Genomic DNA, 20,664 nt, shown 5'->3' with positions numbered 1-20,664 from the left:
AGTGGGAGACAAAGGAGGAGGATGAAGAGCAGGAGGAGGTGAGGGAGGGGAGGAGGAGACAGACCCGACAACACGACACCGATATATCATCACAAACCGCCGCGGCTCAGGAAGCGCCCGGGTGAGGATTTTTTTCCGACCGCAGCTGACGTCACGCACAACGGAGAGACGCGCGCGGAAGACGCGGCGATACTGTCCACGCGAGGAACACTCCGTTATCCCTGGCCCTGTTCGGCCACCCCACCTCTGGATCAGATTAAGAGGTCTCGTTAGGCCACCGTATCGCGGTTTGGTTCCAGCTCAGGTTCGCCAACAACGGTCAGTCGGAACACGACTCGGATATGCACCAGTGGGAAAAAATATAAAGGAAAAAAAATGGTTGCGCCGGGGGCTCACTCGAATAGGAAGCGCTTATCGAGGAGCGTGGAGAGTTTCTGCTGCGTGGCGTCTTCCACCGCGTCAGGCTTCAGCGTCGGCGTGCGGGATTCCGGCTTGGGCGTCAGGAAGGTGACGTCAAAATTCGACTCGGGGAAATCGATCTGCGATGACCGAGAGAGATGGAGAGAGACGCTGCAACGTCAGTTAAAATCCTGACTCACCCGCCCCCCCCTCCCCACCCCCTCCATCATGTACGTACAGTGCCGTCGCGCTCAATTCGAATTCTCGCCGAGTTTCTGTTCCGCTCCAATGTCGATCGGCGGATTGTACCAGGCTCGCGTTTTTGTCGCAATAAAATAAAAAAATTAAAAAATCCTGACTCAATGTTGTTGCTCTGTCACAGACCTGTGCCTTTGCAAATGACATTGGGTACGGGGCGGCTTGTTATTGGCTAAGGGTAGAATTACTTGTGGTTGACACACGGTTGTCCAATGGCAAATGACCTTGGGAACGGCAGCTTGTTATCGGGCCCGGGGAAGAATTACTTGCTCCCCTTTCCGTGAATTATCATCGTTTTGTGCCGCTACGCCAACCGCAAATTTAACAACAACAAAGTTGACCGTGCTCATATCATCGTAGCCTCCCCCCTCTCCATTGGCACTTTCCAAACGTCTAAATATGCCGAGGGGAAGGTGACGAACGAACGGGCAGCTCAAAGGGATGCTCGCGCGTGGCGTGCCGAAGCGAAAGGGGGGGGGGCGTGGCTTCACCTGCAGGATGACGTTGTCTTTGACGGTGGCAGCTATCCCTCCGCCTCCGATCCCGTTGGAGTTCACGGAGCATAGCTCCAGCAGCTTGCTGCCGCTTGCGAGGACACTAGCGAGGGGGGCCCGGAGGGAGGGAGGGAGGGAGACGGATTAACGCGTCAGCTTTCGCGACCAACATTATCCGTAAAAAAGTTGTCGCAAGGGTTAGATCGCGTAAATATAAGCGTGTCGTTAAACCTGCCCAACACCACCCGACACAGCCAATTAGTGAGGTTTGTCGCGTAGACCAAACGTGCCGATTAGTTGCTACTTCAGCACACCGGTGTGTTGGAGAGTAAAACCCACAGCATTGACAATTCGAGTATGACGTTTCGCTGGTGGTTACAACCAGCTTCATCAGGCGATTTTTCCAGAATTGTCAAGTCCTCCTGTTTCGGGAGGGAGGGAGACGCGGGGCGGCACACGCAGCACAAATTCGCGAAGTTCAGGTGCAAGTAGAACACGACTCGTTTAGGAGGCACGCCGACGCGGCAGAGCGGTTTAGCGCGTTTGCCGGCTGTTGCAGAGATCCGAGGTTTGAACCATGCGGCCGCCCTCGTTAATACTCCGCGGGTGTATTACCCGTAATACTCTGAGGACGTTAAAGATCACCGTGACGTGAGTCTAAGATGAGTGGGCCATGTGTGCCGACGTCACGGTCCAAACGTTTCAAAATTGAGAGATTACCCAATAGACCTTGGGGAGAAGCAGGTTATCTCTCCGCCCCTTAAGACCGTATTCTCTGAATTATTAGACGCACGGGAAAGTGAGACGCAACTGCAAACAATAGGGTAATTTTGAAAGAAAAGTGCGTTTTATAATCGGGAGAATATAAAATGACGGAGAGCCGTGTTCCAGAGAAGGAATATGCACGCACCGCTTTAAATGGGGTAAGAGACGTCTATTTCGAGACTAGTCCTGAACGGCTGGCGGTGTCGTCTGTCCTCTGAATGGTGGCGACGTATTGCCGTTAATGATTGCAACGATGCACAGCCCTATGTTAAAGCAACGACGAGATCGCAAAAATGACAGTACTCGCGAAAGTTGAAGAGCGGCATGCTGGCCCATCCCAGGACCTCCTCCTGCTGCTTGTAGCCGTCCTGTGAGGTGCCCGCTGGAAGCGCCATGACCCCGTACAGCTGCAGGCGGAGGACAATCTCTCGGGGGGCACTGGCCACTGACAGCGGGTATTTGACTCTGCGGGAGGCACAAATGGGACCGGAACCCTGAGCTGATCCGGCAGTTTTGCGAACACTTTCTGATCTACGGCTACGAAGTAAACGCGCATACGATACGCCTCGTGTCTCGCCAAATAAAAAATATAAATTGGAAGTATCTTGTTTGCGCATCCCATCAGCAACACGGCCTTCTGGAAGTGCATTTTTTTCAACAGCGTCATCAGCAGTCAGGCTTTGCTTGAACCAATGCTGAACTATTTTTACAGGCAAGACATGGGTTTGAGTTTGATACGAAACATTTTTCAAGTAATACATAAAACAAAATGATCACGAGCGTCAATGTTGAGAATATAAGTAACAAAATGTACCTACGGTGCAAAAAAAGTTCAACAAACATACATACATGATTATAATCAACAGCTACTATGGAGGCCTTGCTATCAGACGTAAGTGTGATCTCGAGGTCAAATCCTTCGAGAAAATCATTGGTAGCATGTGCCACCTTCGGTGGTACCGATGACCCGTTTCATCCCCAGTGGGCTCAAGGGCTACGAATCGACGAGCCGTCGCGTCGCTCACGAGGCGCCGACCTTCACTCTCACGGCGGCTCCCACTCACATCTCGTTCCAGCGGATGTAGTGCGAGAAGCTCTTCTCGAGCAAAACCTTCTGCGTCTTCCACGGCCGGCAGAGGGGCCTGCTGCCGTGGTTCAGCGTGCACACCATGTAGTAGCGCTCGTAGCTGGGGGCGCGACGGTGCATGGGTGGACATTGAGAGAGACAGAAAAAGTGACAGTGTGAGCAGAGGGGAACAGTATACAGTTCTTTCGGTAAAGTCACGTAGGTAGAAAAATAATAGATCACGACGTTGTGATCGCAACACAAGCGATCGTCATCAGGTGGGACAAGCACAGCAAGAAAAAACTGCTGAAGTAGGCGATATAGGGTTGTATTGAAATAAACCTCGCAAGTTAGCACATTCTCGCCGGGAGGTTCCAACACTCGGTTAGAGTTCCTGATGAACAGGAAAATAACTGTGAGCTATTCTGTCTCCGCACAGGCAACTCCCCACTCTGGGTGCCTCAGTAAAGAATCTGTCCACTCTGGGTTGAGTGAGACTCTCTCGCTCGCCTACTAATGCTGACATTACTAACAAGGGACTTGATCGAGCCGACAGATTTTCTCCATAAACGGACGGATTCACCATCTGTCCCCCACCCCCAACCCTCTAAAGTCACTCCTACCTGACCCCTGACCCCTGCCCGTGCTGACCCCTGACCTGCCGATCCAGGCGGGCGGCACTCTGTGCGCTGCGTAGAGCGAGAAGCGGAGCTGGTCGTCGGTGAGCGGGTAGGAGTAGCGCGTGGGGCGGCGCGCCTGCGCGTGCGTGCGGAACGTGGCGCCGTGCAGCTCAATCAGCTGGTGCAGCGACGCCGTCAGGGCCTCCAGCGGCGCGCGCAGGGAACCTGCTGCCGTCGCGTTCCGTCAGGGGTCAAAGTTGGTTTGTGCGTATGCGCTCACAACAACGGGCAAAGCGCCGGGCGGCTAAAACATAGCAAGTTGGCACAGTAATGGGGGGTGGGGAGGGGGTACAGATGGTGCATCGGGCCAGCCATCTCAGTCAGTGAACCCGTGGTACCTGGGTCTGTACCGTGACCTCCTGCCAGCGGCGTTACTTGAGGTGGCCTTAGCAGTGCAAACAGTCTGGCGCAAGCGCCGTGGTGATGTCAGAGCGACTTAGTGGCAAATGACGGTTGCTAGCGTTGTATGTTGAACTTTTTTCGGACTTTACGAAGATAAACGTGCAAATGAGAGGAGCGGGGGAAGGACAACAAACCAAACACAATCCACTTTGATCACCAGCTGTGCCTGGCGTCAGTGGTAACTAAGCTTACTTCCACGCTTGGTGCAGAGGTTCGTGGTCGGAATCCGGCAGACCGCCGTGATTAATACCGCAGGTGTAATAACTATGATAATACAATGTGCAATCCGCTTTACAGTGGACGTTAAAATTCCTGGTCGCGTCATTCGAAACCAGTCGGCCATTGCGCGTGCCAGCGTTATGGTAACAAATGTGCCAAATTTGAAAGATTGCCGGGAGATTCACTCAGTTGGGATTGCACGTCGCAAGGTTTCCATAATAGACTTTTTGTTGGGTTAGATCGCGTAAATATAGGTGTGTCGTTAAACCCGTCCACAACCCGACACAGCCAATTAGTTAAGGTTTGTCACGTAAACAGAACGTGCCCCATGAGTAACTAGTCCTGCACACCGGTGTTTTGGGAGAGTAAACCCCTAACACATTTCCAATTCGAGTGCGACGCCTCGCCGGTAATTCCAACCAGCCTCATCAGGCAGCATTCAGAATCGTGGAGAATTGCTCTTGTTTTCGTAGCAAGTTGCACTTGTGTGTGTTTTTGAAGGGAGGAACACACGCGAGAGGGCGGCCACTGCAACCCGTACGGAAGTGAGCCGAGGGCTCTCAAAGCACAGCGCCAGCCGGCGGGAACAAGACGAGCGGTGAAGTTGGGAATTGGAAAAACATCGAGAGACTCACAAATGCCCCACGATTGATCGGGAAGCAGGCCTGAGCCCCACTGGCTTTGGAAGGCACCCTGCACACACACACAAAGACAAAGATCCCCCGTATAGCCTTAACAGACTGTTGGGGCAAGTGCTGTTAGCGAGCAGCACCGATGAAGGCCAGTAACGGCACACGAGGGGGTGGGTGGCCAGCACCACGCCCGGCCTCCTTTTGTCTCCCTACTGGCGATGAGGCTGAGTCGACCTCGGGGAGGTCCACAACCGGTTCAGATAATCGTCACTGGTGTTGGCCATCGGCAGGAACTTGGGTCGCCGGGTTCGTAAGGCCCACTGACCTATATAGCGTTTTCAGTTGATATGTATAGCAGCCAAATACTCTAAACGCATGTTTCTAAATGTGGAGGGAAAAACCGGAGGACCTGAAGAAAAATCTATGGGAGAACTCCAAATTTACAGGCGTCAGGGTCGGGATCGAACCCAAGACATCCTGTGTCCCAGGCGAGTTTGCTAACATCTTGCCACCATGGCACACAAAGACGGCACACAAAGGCAAAAATGCTCCTCCAGCTCGCTGCGTAAAACGAGCCAGACAGCCTCTCTCGCTACCGGGCTGCGAAGACGCGATCACCTCTTGCTGGGGGGCGGCCGTGCCGAAGTGTCGCAGGGACGACACGGCGTTGGTGACGGCCGGCGTCTCCACGCTCTCCAGCGCCAAGCACAGCGCCTTGGCGGCCTGGATGACGCGGTCCGTGCTCACGCCAATGCCCGATTGCTGGAGCCGGGGCACGGCAACAACAGCGAGCAACAGCGAGCAACAGCGAGCAACAGCGAGCAACAGCGTGAGCGTGGGCAGCAGGGTGGCGGGGAGCGCGGGCACAATGGGAACACATTCACAATGCTGCCCTCGACAGCGTGGACCAGAGGTCCCTTGAATCTATCTCGGAGGTAGCTCTGTGATATCCACTACTGTGCACCGCTCCGTGACCATGCGTACGAGCGAATAAAAGAAAGATAAGCTGGGAACGAGGCTTCAATTTTGTACAACTGCTCAGTGGTGACGTAGCTCAAGGAGAGAGAAACAACTTGGTGAAAACCTTCGATTTAAAGCTTTCGTGACTGCAGGGATTCATCTTCTTGGTTCTTTCGGTAAAGTCACGTAGAAGGGAAATAATAAAATAATAATAAAACATAATAAAATACAATTCTCACGACGTTTCGGCCACAACGCAAGCAGCCGTCCTCAGGTGAAGAACAGGTCTGTCGGGAAGACTATAATTCAGACGCTGTCTTTCCGACAGACCTGTTCTTCACCTGAGGACGGCTGCTTGCGTTGTGGCCGAAACGTCGTGAGAATTGTATTTTATTATGTTTTATTTTCATTACTTTATTATTTCCCTTCTACGTGACTTTACCGAAAGAACCAAGCAGTTGGTGACAACCACTCACACGAGTGCTCCCCCTGCGTGGTTCACGTTTTCCAAGAGACAAATGCGTCTCCACCTTGCACGCCCTCCGCACAACGATCAGCGGTTACTTCAGAAAAATTATTTATATTGGAAGAATCCGATGAGCTATAAAGCTCTTTTTCACAAATATTCAGTCGGGGCAGGTAAGAGCGTTACAACCACAAACAATACAAAAACACGATAGGAGTGCAAAGTATAATAAATGTAATAAAATCAACCAAAACACATACAAATAAAACTAAACCATGCCCATGGTTTAGTTTTAAGAGTATGCCCATCCTCCCAGGCAAAGCCCACTGCGGTATAAACTTGCCTCGTGCAGCAGCAGCGTCTCCACCTCACTGTGATAGACATCCATGAGCATTGACAGCCCCTGCCTGCAAAACAAAATGAATCCACCCGCATCAACACGGAGGAACACAAAGCAAAATTCAACCCTTCATGTTTCAATGGCATTCGGGTACGACTGCGTATGTGGTGCGTGCGACTGTATCGTCGAGGAAAGCGGTCGCGTAACGGTTAGCGCGCTGCATTACGAACCTGGCCACTCGAGTTCGATTCCCGCTCACGGCCAGCATCAGTGACAATTATCTGAGCCGGTCCGGGGCCTCCCCTAGGTCGACTCAGCCTCAAATGAGTACCTGATGCGGCGTGTTAAACATCACCGCTTAGGAGACAAAGGCGGCCGGGCGTGTGGCTGACCACCCACCCCCTCCTCGTGTGCTGTGCTGGCCTTCATAGGTGCTCGATGGGCGAGGTTCAGAGGAGAACAGCAACCGTGAGAGACGCGACAGAAGTTTGATCAGGAGGTGACTGACCGCCAGTGAGCGAGTAACTGGGAGTGTTGAACACAGCGTGGTGGATGACACCAAACAGGCAGTCTGATTTCGATTTAAAGCTTTCGTGACTGCAGGGATTCATCTTCTTGGTTCTTTCGGTAAAGTCACGTAGAAGGGAAAAAAAAACATTATAAAATATTTTATTTTTATTATTAAAATAATAAAAATAAAACATAATAAAATAATTCTCATGACGTTTTGGCCACAACGCAAGCAGCCGTCCTCAGGTGAAGAACAGGTCTGTCAGAAAGACATTCAGACGCTGTCTTTCTGACAGACCTGTTCTTCACCTGAGGACAGCTGCTTGCGTTGTGGCCGAAACGTCGTGAGAATTATTTTATTATGTTTCATTTTTATTATTTTATTATTTCCATTCTACGTGACTTTACCGAAAGAACCAAGAAGAGGCAGTCTGATATCGACCGAGTCCTCGACACGGACGGAGGAATCAACGAGTCAAGTTCACGTGCAGAGAATCGCCATGGTAGCAGCAACAGAAGAGTGATCAGGATGATGAGTGACCGCCAGCGAGTGAGCCGAGTGACGGGAGTGAAACAGTGAGCGTTGGACCACCGGTCAATCGGACCGGCTTCACTCCGATTGCTATTGAGTGCAGTGAGGTAGGAATTGGGTGCTCCACCCAAGATTGGACAATTTACTTGGTGAGCGAGCGCTTCTGTGGACACTCGTGAAGTTCTTGGTCGATGCGCAAGACGGTAGGGCGAGCATCATCCTCTTCCTACAGCGGAGGAGGGGAGAGACACACGGTCAGCATCACCACCGTCATCACCATCCACACCACCACCCGCACCATCAACGTCACTTGCGTATCACTCTTGGATATCGCTACTGTTCCCGTGGTTACTGTTCCCGTAAATATCACTCGTTGGTTCTGCATCCACGTTGAGGAATCGGTCAACCGGACTGTTTTCATCTAACCCGTACTATGTTCAGCTACAACATTGCAGAAAACAACTCACTCACTCAACCACCCACCAATCACTCACCCACTCGTGCATCCATCCTCTCACCACGTTGCAGATCACAACAACATACCCATCCCTCACTCACCCACTCACTCACCATCTCACCACCACACCGCAGGTCACACCACTTCTCTTTCTGCTTCTTCCCTCGCACTGCTCCACTTTGGAATTCCCTCCCCATCATCATCGTCTCCTTTCCCAAGCTCTCATGAAAACCTCGCTCCAGTTAAGAAATGTGTCAACTCATCGTATGCATGACAACGTAAACAGCACCGTTCGTTGCTCGCCGCGTGGCATTTTGGGCCTGTGTACACCGACAGGGATGATATTTATCACACTATGTTATTTTAAAAAAGCTTTACTGGCTGGCTGGCTGACTCACTGGCTGGCGTGTTGGTGACATCACCATGCACATCTGCGTGATAACATCACCCAAATCGCACAGCGCTAAGCCGGGTTCGTGCGTTGCGCTGACATCACGCCCCCCCCCCCCCCCAACCCCGGACATATCACCCGCGCAAATACACGGGCAGTGCTAGTATACGTAAAAAATGTTAAATAATTGCGTAATCTTTCTGGCCGGCGGTGGTGATGCTGTAGCCCACCACTGTGCGTGCTGCGATTCCTGCGGGTGCTGCGCATAACTGCCCCTGCTGTGCTTTCTGCGCATGCTGCGCTACTCACGGTGCGAGCCAGCCCCTGCCTGAGAGCGCTGCGCCGTGCCAGCTTCAGCCGCACGTCCAGGTCGAAGCGCCGGCAGTGCTGGATGTAGCTGTGGCTGCCAAACTGTCGATCGCTGCAAACGCACGTACGCGCGCAAGCATCCACGCACCACACCACACCGAGCACGCCGCGCCTGTCAACGCCGTCTTGTGTGCGGCGTCGCGCTTTGCGTCGAATGGGGAAACGTTCCTGAGATTGACTGCACCACCGTTGATGGCCGCTATGACAGCCACGATATCCCCCCCACCACCACCCATCCCCGTGCCCAACCACCCTCCCCAGGCAACTCGACTTGATCCTCTCTCTCTTTTCAAAGTCTCTCGTACAAATTTCCCTCTTCAACCCAGTGCCTTCACAGCCCAGTCATGGCTTCCCCTCCCTCCGTCACTTCAGTAGGTGACTGGGTGAGCGATTGGGTAAGCAGGTTGATGAGCGAGTGAGTGGGGCGTGCGTGAGTGAATGACTGGATGGATGGGCGAGAGGTGAGCTGTGCGGTCCTCTATATACGAAGATTCTTTCAACCAATGAGCGCTTACAAGTGAGCGTCAACCAGAGTGCCCAGAAAAACCCATGCTAGCGAGGGGGGGAAACACTCCATCCCGTACAGATGCAACAGGTGGAGTCCACCATTTGCTGTACCGCCTTGTCCTGGCGAGCCAGCGTATGGCGGCACCTCGATATTTGCGCGATGATCCCCCCATCCGCTCACCTCCAACAGGCGTGTGCCACCACCACCGCCCCAGCTAACGACCGCGAGTTTGCCCTAGTTTTCTTGGCTCTTTCGGTAAAGTCACGTAGAATGGAAACAATAAAAATAATAAAATAAAACATAAAAATAATTCTCACGACGTTTCGGCCACAACGCAAGCAGCCGTCATCAGGTGAAGACCAGGTCTGTCGGGGAGACAGCGTCTGAATGAAACAGCACCATGCTTGGAGGGTATATTTAAGCTGGGTTGGAAGAGGGGGAAGGGCGCCTTGACAAAATAATTTGCATATCAAGAGGAATTTAGCATATTTATGGGCATATTTATGGAAAATGCAGGTATGTGATTAGTACTACTTATGCCCGTGCATTATGCAGGACTAGCAGCATCAAAGGGAGGGGGTAGGGGTATCATTAAATCGAAATTTGCCCTAGTTGGCGGAGCTGCCCTTGAATCAACTTTCATGGCACCACGTGGCAATGAGCTGCCAACTGCGTCCGTCTACATAAGCCAAGCATCACCTCTGCAAGACCTCGTCCAGCCCGTGCACCTTGAGGAGGTAATCTGTCACGTCCACTTGTGAGAAATCCGGGTGCAGGAAGCACAAGATCTGAATCAGCAGCAACTCAACTGGAGACTGGGCTGCATGCACACACACGTAAAAATTAACCCTTTATATGCGTGGCATCGGTTTTATTTTATTATTCATTTCTGTTTTTCTTGAGTAAGAGTTTCATTTTTATCACATTGGTATTTTAAATTAAATATGACATTTTTTTTTTCCTAAAAAGTGGCAAATTTTAGAAAAAAATTGGATCACGGGAAGTCGGTTAAAAACGACCGAAAGATTTGCCCGGTCGTAAGCGCGCAAGCAAGCAAGCAAGTGAACTTAATATAAAGGATTTTAAAAAAGACAAATATCCCCCATAGAGCCTTCTACAGTCTGTTGGGGCAAGTTCTGTTCACGGGCAAGGATCGCTTCTCCAGTGCTGATGTTTACACACTGAACCACGTATTTATTTTCAGCTGAGTCGACCTAGGGGATGAGCAAAACTGGTCCAAATATTCACCAAAGATATGGGTGGTGGGGGTGGTGGAACTAACTAGAACAGGGGCAGGGCTATGCTACGGAGGGCATTGCCAGACAATTTAACCATGCCCAGACACGTCTTTGTAGCAAAAACGCCTGCTCAGAAGTGGACAAAGAAGTTGCAGGTGAAAAATGAGTTGTGTGATTTTCAGAAGCAATTCAGTTGCGCAACTGATCGCTCACGCGTGGACCTGGCTTCACACTCGCAGGTGAAGGTGATGAGCTCCAGACCTCCGTGACCACACCCTGGTCACACAACCTCAGTCACCCCCAGCCTCACAGTCTCACTCACCCCCAGCCTCACAGTCTCACTCACCCCCAGCCACACAGCCTCACTCACCCCCAGCCTCACTCACCCCCAGCCTCACTCACCCCCAGCCTCACTCACCCCCAGCCACACAGTCTCACTCACCCCCAGCCACACAGTCTCACTCACCCCCAGCCTCACAGTTCACTCACCACCCCCAGCCTCACAGTCTCACTCACCCCCAGCCTCACTCACCCCCAGCCACACAGTCTCACTCACACCCTGGTCACACAACCTCAGTCACCCCCAGCCTCACAGGCTCACTCACCCCCAGCCTCACAGTCTCACTCACCCCCAGCCTCACAGTCTCACTCACACCCCAGCCTCACAGTCTCACTCACCCCCAGCCTCACTCACCCCCAGCCACACAGTCTCACTCACCCCCAGCCACACAGCCTCACTCACCCCCAGCCTCACTCACCCCCAGCCTCACAGTCTCACTCACCCCCAGCCTCACAGTCTCACTCACCCCCAGCCACACAGCCTCACTCACCCCCAGCCTCACTCACCCCCAGCCTCACTCACCCCCAGCCACACAGTCTCACTCACCCCCAGCCACACAGTCTCACTCACCCCCAGCCTCACTCACCCCCCAGCCTCATAGTCTCACTCACCCCAGCCTCACAGCCTCACTCACCCCCAGCCTCACAGTCTCACTCACCCCCAGCCTCACAGTCTCACTCACCCCCAGCCTCACAGCCTCACTCATCCCCAGCCTCACAGTCTCACTCACCCCCAGCCTCACAGTCTACTCACCCCCAGCCTCACAGTCTCACTCACCCCCAGCCTCACAGTCTCACTCACCCCCAGCCTCACTCACCCCCAGCCTCACAGCCTCACTCACCCCCAGCCACACAGCCTCACTCACCCCCAGCCACACAGCCTCACTCACCCCCCAGCCACACAGCCTCACTCACCCCCAGCCTCACTCACCCCCAGCCTCACAGTCTCACTCACCCCCAGCCTCACTCACCCCCAGCCACACAGTCTCACTCACCCCCAGCCTCACTCACCCCCAGCCACACAGTCTCACTCACCCCCAGCCTCACTCACCCCCAGCCTCACTCACCCCCAGCCACACAGTCTCACTCACCCCCAGCCACACAGGCTCACTCACCCCCAGCCTCACAGTCTCACTCACCCCCAGCCTCACAGTCTCACTCACCCCCAGCCTCACTCACCCCCAGCCACACAGTCTCACTCACACCCTGGTCACACAACCTCAGTCACCCCCAGCCTCACAGTCTCACTCACCCCCAGCCTCACAGTCTCACTCACCCCCAGCCTCACAGTCTCACTCACCCCCAGCCTCACAGTCTCACTCACCCCCAGCCTCACTCACCCCCAGCCACACAGTCTCACTCACCCCCAGCCACACAGCCTCACTCACCCCCAGCCTCACTCACCCCCAGCCTCACAGTCTCACTCACCCCCAGCCTCACAGTCTCACTCACCCCCAGCCACACAGCCTCACTCACCCCCAGCCTCACTCACCCCCAGCCTCACTCACCCCCAGCCACACAGTCTCACTCACCCCCAGCCACACAGTCTCACTCACCCCCAGCCTCACTCACCCCCAGCCTCATAGTCTCACTCACCCCCAGCCTCACAGCCTCACCCCCAGCCTCACAGTCTCACTCACCCCCAGCCTCACAGTCTCACTCACCCCGCCTCACAGCCTCACTCATCCCCAGCCTCACAGTCTCACTCACCCCCAGCCTCACAGTCTCACTCACCCCCAGCCTCACAGACTCACTCACCCCCAGCCTCACAGTCTCACTCACCCCCAGCCTCACTCACCCCCAGCCTCACAGCCTCACTCACCCCCAGCCACACAGCCTCACTCACCCCCAGCCACACAGCCTCACTCACCCCCAGCCACACAGCCTCACTCACCCCAGCCTCACTCACCCCCAGCCTCACAGTCTCACTCACCCCCAGCCTCACTCACCCCCAGCCACACAGTCTCACTCACCCCCAGCCTCACTCACCCCCAGCCTCACAGCCTCACTCACCCCCAGCCACACAGCCTCACTCACCCCCAGCCACACAGCCTCACTCACCCCCAGCCACACAGCCTCACTCACCCCCAGCCTCACTCACCCCCCAGCCTCACAGTCTCACTCACCCCCCAGCCTCACTCACCCCCAGCCACACAGTCTCAACTCACCCCCAGCCTCACTCACCCCCAGCCACACAGTCTCACTCACCCCCAGCCCTAACTCACCCCCAGCCTCACAGCCCTCACTCACCCCCAGCCACACAGCCTCACTCACCCCCAGCCACACAGCCTCACTCACCCCCAGCCACACAGCCTCACTCACCCCCAGCCTAATTCACCCCCAGCCTCACAGTCTCACTCACCCCCAGCCTCACTCACCCCCAGCCACACAGTCTCACTCACCCCAGCCTCACTCACCCCCAGCCACAGTCTCACTCACACCCCAGCCTCACTCACCCCCAGCCTCACAGTCTCACTCACCCCCAGCCTCACAGTCTCACTCACCCCCAGCCTCACTCACCCCCAGCCATCATAGTCTCACTCACCCCCAGCCTCACAGCCTCACTCACCCCCAGCCACACAGCCTCACTCACCCCAGCCACACAGCCTCACTCACCCCCAGCCTCATTCACCCCAGCCTCACAGTCTCACTCACCCCCAGCCTCACTCACCCCCAGCCACACAGCCTCACTCACCCCCAGCCTCACAGCCTCACTCACCCCCAGCCTCACAGCCTCACTCACCCCAGCCTCACTCACCCCCAGCCTCACAGTCTCACTCACCCCCAGCCTCACTCACCCCCAGCCTCACAGCCTCACTCACCCCCAGCCTCACAGCCTCACTCACCCCCAGCCTCACTCACCCCCAGCCTCACAGCCTCACTCACCCCAGCCTCACAGTCTCACTCACCCCCAGCCTCACAGTCTCACTCACCCCCAGCCACACAGTCTCACTCACCCCCAGCCTCACAGTCTCACTCACCCCCAGCCTCACAGTCTCACTCACCCCCAGCCTCACTCACCCCCAGCCTCACAGTCTCACTCACCCCCAGCCTCACAGTCTCACTCACCCCCAGCCTCACAGTCTCACTCACCCCCAGCCTCACAGTCTCACTCACCCCCAGCCACACAGTCTCACTCACCCCCAGCCTCACAGTCTCACTCACCCCCAGCCTCACTCACCCCCAGCCTCACAGTCTCACTCACCCCCAGCCTCACAGTCTCACTCACCCCCAGCCTCACAGTCTCACTCACCCCCAGCCTCACAGCCTCACTCACCCCCAGCCACACAGTCTCACTCACCCCCAGCCTCACAGCCTCACTCACCCCCAGCCTCACAGTCTCACTCACCCCCAGCCACACAGTCTCACTCACCCCCAGCCTCACAGCCTCACTCACCCCCAGCCTCACTCACCCCCAGCCTCACAGCCTCACTCACCCCCAGCCTCACTCACCCCAGCCTCACAGCCTCACTCACCCCCAGCCTCACAGTCTCACTCACCCCCAGCCTCACAGCCTCACTCACCCCAGCCTCACAGCCTCACTCACCCCCAGCCTCACTCACCCCCAGCCTCACAGCCTCACTCACCCCCAGCCACACAGTCTCACTCACCCCCAGCCTCACAGTCTCACTCACCCCCAGCCTCACAGTCTCACTCACCCCCAGTCTCACAGTCTCACTCACCCCCAGCCTCACAGTCTCACTCACCCCCAGCCACACAGTCTCACTCACCCCCAGCCTCACAGTCTCACTCGCCCCCAGCCTCACAGCCTCACTCACCCCCAGCCTCACTCACCCCCAGCCTCACAGTCTCACTCACCCCCAGCCACACAGTCTCACTCACCCCCAGCCTCACTCACCCCCAGCCTCACAGCCTCACTCCCCCCAGCCTCACAGTCTCACTCACCCCCAGCCTCACAGTCTCACTCACCCCCAGCCTCACAGCCTCACTCACCCCCAGCCACACAGCCTCACTCACCCCCCCCACAGCCTCACTCACCCCCAGCCTCACGCCTCACTCACCCCCAGCCACACAGCCTCACTCACCCCCAGCCTCACAGCCTCACTCACCCCCAGCCACACAGCCTCACTCACCCCCAGCCTCACAGCCTCACTCACCCCCCACACAGCCTCACTCACCCCCAGCCTCACAGTCTCACTCACCCCCAGCCACACAGCCTCACTCACCCCAGCCTCACAGCCTCACTCACCCCCAGCCACACAGCCTCACTCACCCCCAGCCTCACAGTCTCACTCACCCCCCACCCACAGTCTCACTCCCCCCAGCCTCACAGCCTCACTCACCCCCAACCACACAGCCTCACTCACCCCCAGCCTCAAAGTCTCACTCACCGCCAGCCTCACAGTCTCACTCACCCCCAGCCACACAGTCTCACTCACCCCGCCACACAGTCTCACTCACCCCCAGCCTCACTCCCCCCCACACAGCCTCACTCACCCCCAGCCTCACTCACCCCCGCCTCACAGTCTCACTCACCCCCAGCCTCACTCACCCCCAGCCACACAGTCTCACTCACCCCCAGCCTCACTCACCCCCAGCCACACAGTCTCACTCACCCCCAGCCTCACTCACCCCCAGCCTCACAGCCTCACTCACCCCCAGCCACACAGCCTCACTCACCCCCAGCCACACAGCCTCACTCACCCCCAGCCACACCAGCCTCACTCACCCCCAGCCTCACAGTCTCACTCACCCCCAGCCTCACAGTCTCACTCACCCCCAGCCTCACTCACCCCCAGCCTCATAGTCTCACTCACCCCCAGCCTCACAGCCTCACTCACCCCCAGCCACACAGCCTCACTCACCCCCAGCCTCACAGTCTCACTCACCCCAGCCTCACAGCCTCACTCACCCCCAGCCTCACAGTCTCACTCACCCACAGCCTCACTCACCCCCAGCCTCACAGCCTCACTCACCCCCAGCCTCACAGCCTCACTCACCCCCAGCCTCACTCACCCCCAGCCTCACAGCCTCACTCACCCCCAGCCTCACAGTCTCACTCACCCCCCAGCCTCACAGTCTCACTCACCCCCAGCCACACAGTCTCACTCACCCCCAGCCTCACAGTCTCACTCACCCCCAGCCTCACAGTCTCACTCACCCCCAGCCTCACTCACCCCAGCCTCACAGTCTCACTCACCCCCAGCCTCACAGTCTCACTCACCCCCAGCCTCACAGCCTCACTCACCCCCAGCCACACAGCCTCACTCACCCCCAGCCTCACAGCCTCACTCACCCCCAGCCTCACAGCCTCACTCACCCCCAGCCACACAGCCTCACTCACCCCCAGCCTCACAGCCTCACTCACCCCCAGCTACACAGCCTCACTCACCCCCAGCCTCACAGCCTCACTCACCCCCAGCCACACAGCCTCACTCACCACCAGCCTCACAGTCTCACTCACCCCCAGCCACACAGCCTCACTCACCCCCAGCCTCACAGCCTCACTCACCCCCAGCCTCACAGTCTCACTCACCCCCAGCCTCACAGTCTCACTCACCCCCAGCCACACAGTCTCACTCACCCCCAGCCTCACAGCCTCACTCACCCCCAGCCACACAGCCTCACTCACCCCCAGCCTCACAGTCTCACTCACCCCCAGCCACACAGCCTCACTCACCCCCAGCCTCACAGTCTCAGTCACCCCCGGCAGCACGGCCTCACTCACACTCGCAGGTGAAGGTGATGGGCTCGGGATGAGCGTTGTCCAACTCCACCAGCACCTTGAGCATGACGCTGCACACCTCGGTGAAGGTGCACACGGGGCTGCGCAGGATCCCCGAGTTCGAACTCCAGTCGCTGTGGCTGAATCGCTCTCGCAGCCTGCAAGGCAAACACAGACAAAAGTCTCCCCGCTACAGTATAGCCTTTAACAGACAGTTGGGGCAAGTGCTGTTTGCGGACGTCTATTAAGGCTGGCATGTCACTCGAGGGGAGGGGTGGCAAGCACAACCTCGCCTGGTATACAGAAGGTCGTAGGGTCAATCCAAACCCGCACGCCTGCTGCATATTTGGAGTTTGTGTGTCTCTCTCTCTCCGTGGTCGCGTGGATTCTTCTCTGGGACCTCTGGTTTTTCCATCCACATGTTGAGTATTTGGCTGCTATACATTGTGGCCAGGTTGCTTCTGAAATAAAGCTATACAGCTCAGTGGGCCTTGCCTGGTAAAATAAAATAAAAATAGTTTCGTTTGTCTTTGCTGTGCTGATGTTTACACACAGCACCGGGTACTCATTTTAAGGCTGAAACGACCTCCGTTCCAATATCCCCCGGCGCTAATATTATCTATGGCCAGTATCAAACTGTCGCTTCGTCGGGTTGGCAGCGCAGTGCGTCGAATCTAGATGACGGTAGCACGCAGCGAGTTAAGCACCTCCCCCTAAACTGCGTTGTCTCCAAGACAAAGAAGGGAACTCACCCTGTGACCATGCGAGAAAATTCCACTTCCTCTTCATTTCCCTCTGTCGAGACTTCAAAGAGGCTCTCCGACTGCACCGTCGTCCTGTGGCTTGAGCTCTGCACACAAAATGCCACCACCCCACCACACCCACCACCACCACCGCCAGCACCACCACCACCACACCCACCACCGCCACCAGCACCACAACCACCACCACCAGCACCGCCGCCACCACACCCACCACCACCACGCCCAGCACCACCACGCCCAGCACCACAACCACCACCACACCCACAACCACCAGCACCGCCGCCACCACACCCACCACAACCACCACCACCATGCCCACCACCACACCCACCACCACCGCCACCAGCACCACAACCACCACCAACACAACCACCACCACGCCCAGCACCACCACCACCACCACACCCACCACAACCACCGCCACCAGCACCGCCACCACCACACCCACCATGCCCACCACCACCACCACACCAACCACCATCACCACACCCACCACCGCCGCCACCGATCCAAAAGAAAAAAATCTTAAATTGTCGTTGAAATATTACATTTCCCCTTTGACAAGGACAATCTGTGTTTCATAAACTCATTTCGAATACTGTGTAATAGAAAGTTTAGAAACATTTAAAATGTAACAATTCTCAACTTAACATGACAATAAATCAAACATATGTTCTGCTCCAATAAACAATGAGGCAGTGGTTCCCTCTTATTTACAGCCCTGAGCCAGTGGTGGAAATTCCACGATCCTGTGGCGAGTCTATCCATAGGACAACCACCGCTGCCTTCCCCACAATCTGATACTTATTTTATCGACCCTGCAGGGATGATGGGTTGAGCCAACCCGCATCAACCAGGAGCCGCTCGCTCTGCCGATGAGCCACCTGGCTGGTTACCAATCACTGCCCGCCACAAGTACCCACAATGCTTTGCAGAGGTTTTGCTAGGAGGATTGAATTGAGAAGCCGAGACAATCAGTCGATTAAGTCGATTATTCTGCTAATTTTGAGCGATCGGTTACTTTTCCCCATTTAAAAACAGTGGCCGCAACCACATATTGAGTTATGTCAGTCAACGAACGCTCCACAGAGCCCATGTGCACATCACTTTTGTGGTTTAAGCAATTTCTGTTTGACAAGTATTTTTCGCGGGGCATTATTATCCATAGCAGGCTACCCTGCTGTTAAGTGGACAATAAAGGCCACGTGATGTAATCTAGCAGTGTTGGCCACTGTGTGAAGATCATCATCATCATCATCAACCATGGTCAATCCACTGCTGCATGATGGCCTTCTCGCCAAGCCGCCGCCACCTCTCACGCTCACCCAATGTAATAATCCACTCAGCGCACCTGCACGTGAACAGATATACTTTTCTAAATTACAGAGCATGTGCGTTACACAAAACAGGCCGTGCCTAACTGAATCACCCCTGGCAACCGAGTTCCCCTGTTGTACGAGACAAACAACATCGGGGGCTTTCTCGCACGACTGTATCAAAGGTCTAAAGTTCGATCGAATGGTTCACCGCGATGGTGTGGTCAGATTAAGAGAAGCCACTTGACGTACCACGTACTGTAACCAGGGCACGGGCGAAGGTGCTAACCGCTCGCCACTTGCCAGCAAGACTCGGCACGCCACGTCAGAAACAAAAAAAACCCTCCCAGCCTCATTCCTCTTCTGTCTGATTCACCCACGCCTTGCGGTGTGACAGAGGACACGCGTGCACTCCCTGACGCACGTGGTCACGTGAACACACACACACACACTAGCACAGTGTATCACGACCATTCTGCATGCCTGCATGCGTGCACTAATCCATGTGTTCCTCTTTCCGCCGCTCAACGCTATTCCAAGCGCGCATCTCTCCGTGCTTTTTGGGCACCCCGAATGCTTTCTTCTTTAGACACATTGTTATGTTGCTTTTCATTCATAAGTTTATGGATGTATGTAGAACTTCTTTCGCACCGTATGTAGCCAACCGTGCTAATCAGAGGTGCGGGCAAGGACAACAACATAAAGACAAAAATCAGTTCTTAAGAAATGAGATTTGAATCTAGCTTTGCGAAAGCACTCTAACGTCCACCAGTTCACGTTTTTCTTATTTGCCGCGTTATATTTTTTGGCGTGCCCATCAACAAACATTATTCAATGCGTGTTTCGTGAGCTTAGGAAATTAGGTACGGTGACAGCTGTAATGCCCACGTGCTGGCTATGACCACTCGCTCCCAACAGTCTAAGAGACTCATACATTGCCTGGGGGATATCCCAGTGCCCGTAAAAGATCCAGCGTGTATTTACTTCACACTTTGCATTCTACTGTACTGAACGTCTGTGCAATGTTGTATTTTGCTCATTCTCTCTTTGACATGGTATGGGGAGGCCTTCAACCAGCAGTGGACTGAGCATGGACTTTAAATGAGGATTAGCATTTCATGTTGGGAAGAGAAATTGCCACGTTTCCGTGGAGGAGACAATTACGTCCAGAGAACACAGATTGTGAATTTCTCACAACGTGGTACGTTATTTTATGGACCTGAATATATGATGGGCTGAGGAAACCGCCTACCAGGATTTGAACACCCAACCTTACAATTGTGAGAGCCAGATATATCAACCGGCCTGAATCGCTTCACATAATACAAGGTGCACTATACTGTGTGAAAATATATAAATAGATAAAAACCCCACTGTTTTTACTCAGGATTTGCATTGAGACAAGGATAAAAGACAAGGATAAAAGAACACAGGTTGATAATTGGTTTTTACCCTTTTATCTGGCAACAAAACTGACACCTTTTTTTACAAGGAGTCATGTTTGCATAGACCACAATACCTGCAGTCGTAATGCAAACAAAAACCATAACTCTGAAAATGTATGCACTGTCCTTGAAGTTGATTGGTCCACACCCGAGGCAGCTTTCCTTAGAGCCTAGTCTCACTTGGTGTTGGACCAGATGACGCCAAAAGGCTTGCTGGCATCATTCAAACTATTGCAAGCAGTGAGCTTCGGCAGGCCACGTCGTTCGATTTGGGACGATAACTCATGGTCAAGGATAATAATGGCGTGCCAGCCAAGGATTGGGACGCATCCAAAAGGACATTCTAATCGAGGACACGGAGAGATGAAATCAGTCCCTGTTCAGCTCAAGGTGGATTATTGCCATCGCAGGGTCGTAAAAAGGTGGCG

General features: G+C 54.9%; 1 protein-coding gene across 6 annotated transcripts in view; it reads right to left on the bottom strand.

The window, feature by feature from the left end:
• LOC133343011 (phosphatidylinositol 4-phosphate 3-kinase C2 domain-containing subunit alpha-like) overlaps positions 1-20,664 on the bottom strand; it is a 45,580-nt gene that overhangs the window by 17,723 nt on the left and 7,193 nt on the right. For 5 of the 6 annotated variants that reach the window (XM_061552482.1, XM_061552455.1, XM_061552447.1 and 2 more), the window contains 13 exons: positions 17,464-17,561; positions 16,715-16,869; positions 10,148-10,268; positions 8,881-8,992; positions 7,870-7,949; positions 6,685-6,748; positions 5,534-5,677; positions 4,919-4,976; positions 3,641-3,830; positions 2,981-3,103; positions 2,220-2,381; positions 1,149-1,254; positions 397-539 (listed from right to left, as the gene is read on the bottom strand). In XM_061552482.1, the coding sequence (XP_061408466.1) occupies positions 397-539; positions 1,149-1,254; positions 2,220-2,381; positions 2,981-3,103; positions 3,641-3,830; positions 4,919-4,976; positions 5,534-5,677; positions 6,685-6,748; positions 7,870-7,949; positions 8,881-8,992; positions 10,148-10,268; positions 16,715-16,869; positions 17,464-17,561 (1,556 nt within the window). The remainder of the gene's footprint in view (positions 1-396; positions 540-1,148; positions 1,255-2,219; positions 2,382-2,980; positions 3,104-3,640; positions 3,831-4,918; positions 4,977-5,533; positions 5,678-6,684; positions 6,749-7,869; positions 7,950-8,880; positions 8,993-10,147; positions 10,269-16,714; positions 16,870-17,463; positions 17,562-20,664) is intronic. The other variant, XM_061552473.1, reaches the window with a different exon arrangement.

The sequence above is a fragment of the Lethenteron reissneri genome, chromosome 2 (assembly GCF_015708825.2).
Source record: "Lethenteron reissneri isolate LAM-NWPU_2019-01 chromosome 2, ASM1570882v1, whole genome shotgun sequence".
NCBI lineage: Eukaryota > Metazoa > Chordata > Hyperoartia > Petromyzontiformes > Petromyzontidae > Lethenteron > Lethenteron reissneri.
Note: the sequence above shows the minus strand (reverse complement) of the source record. Positions and strands in the feature narration are given on the sequence as shown.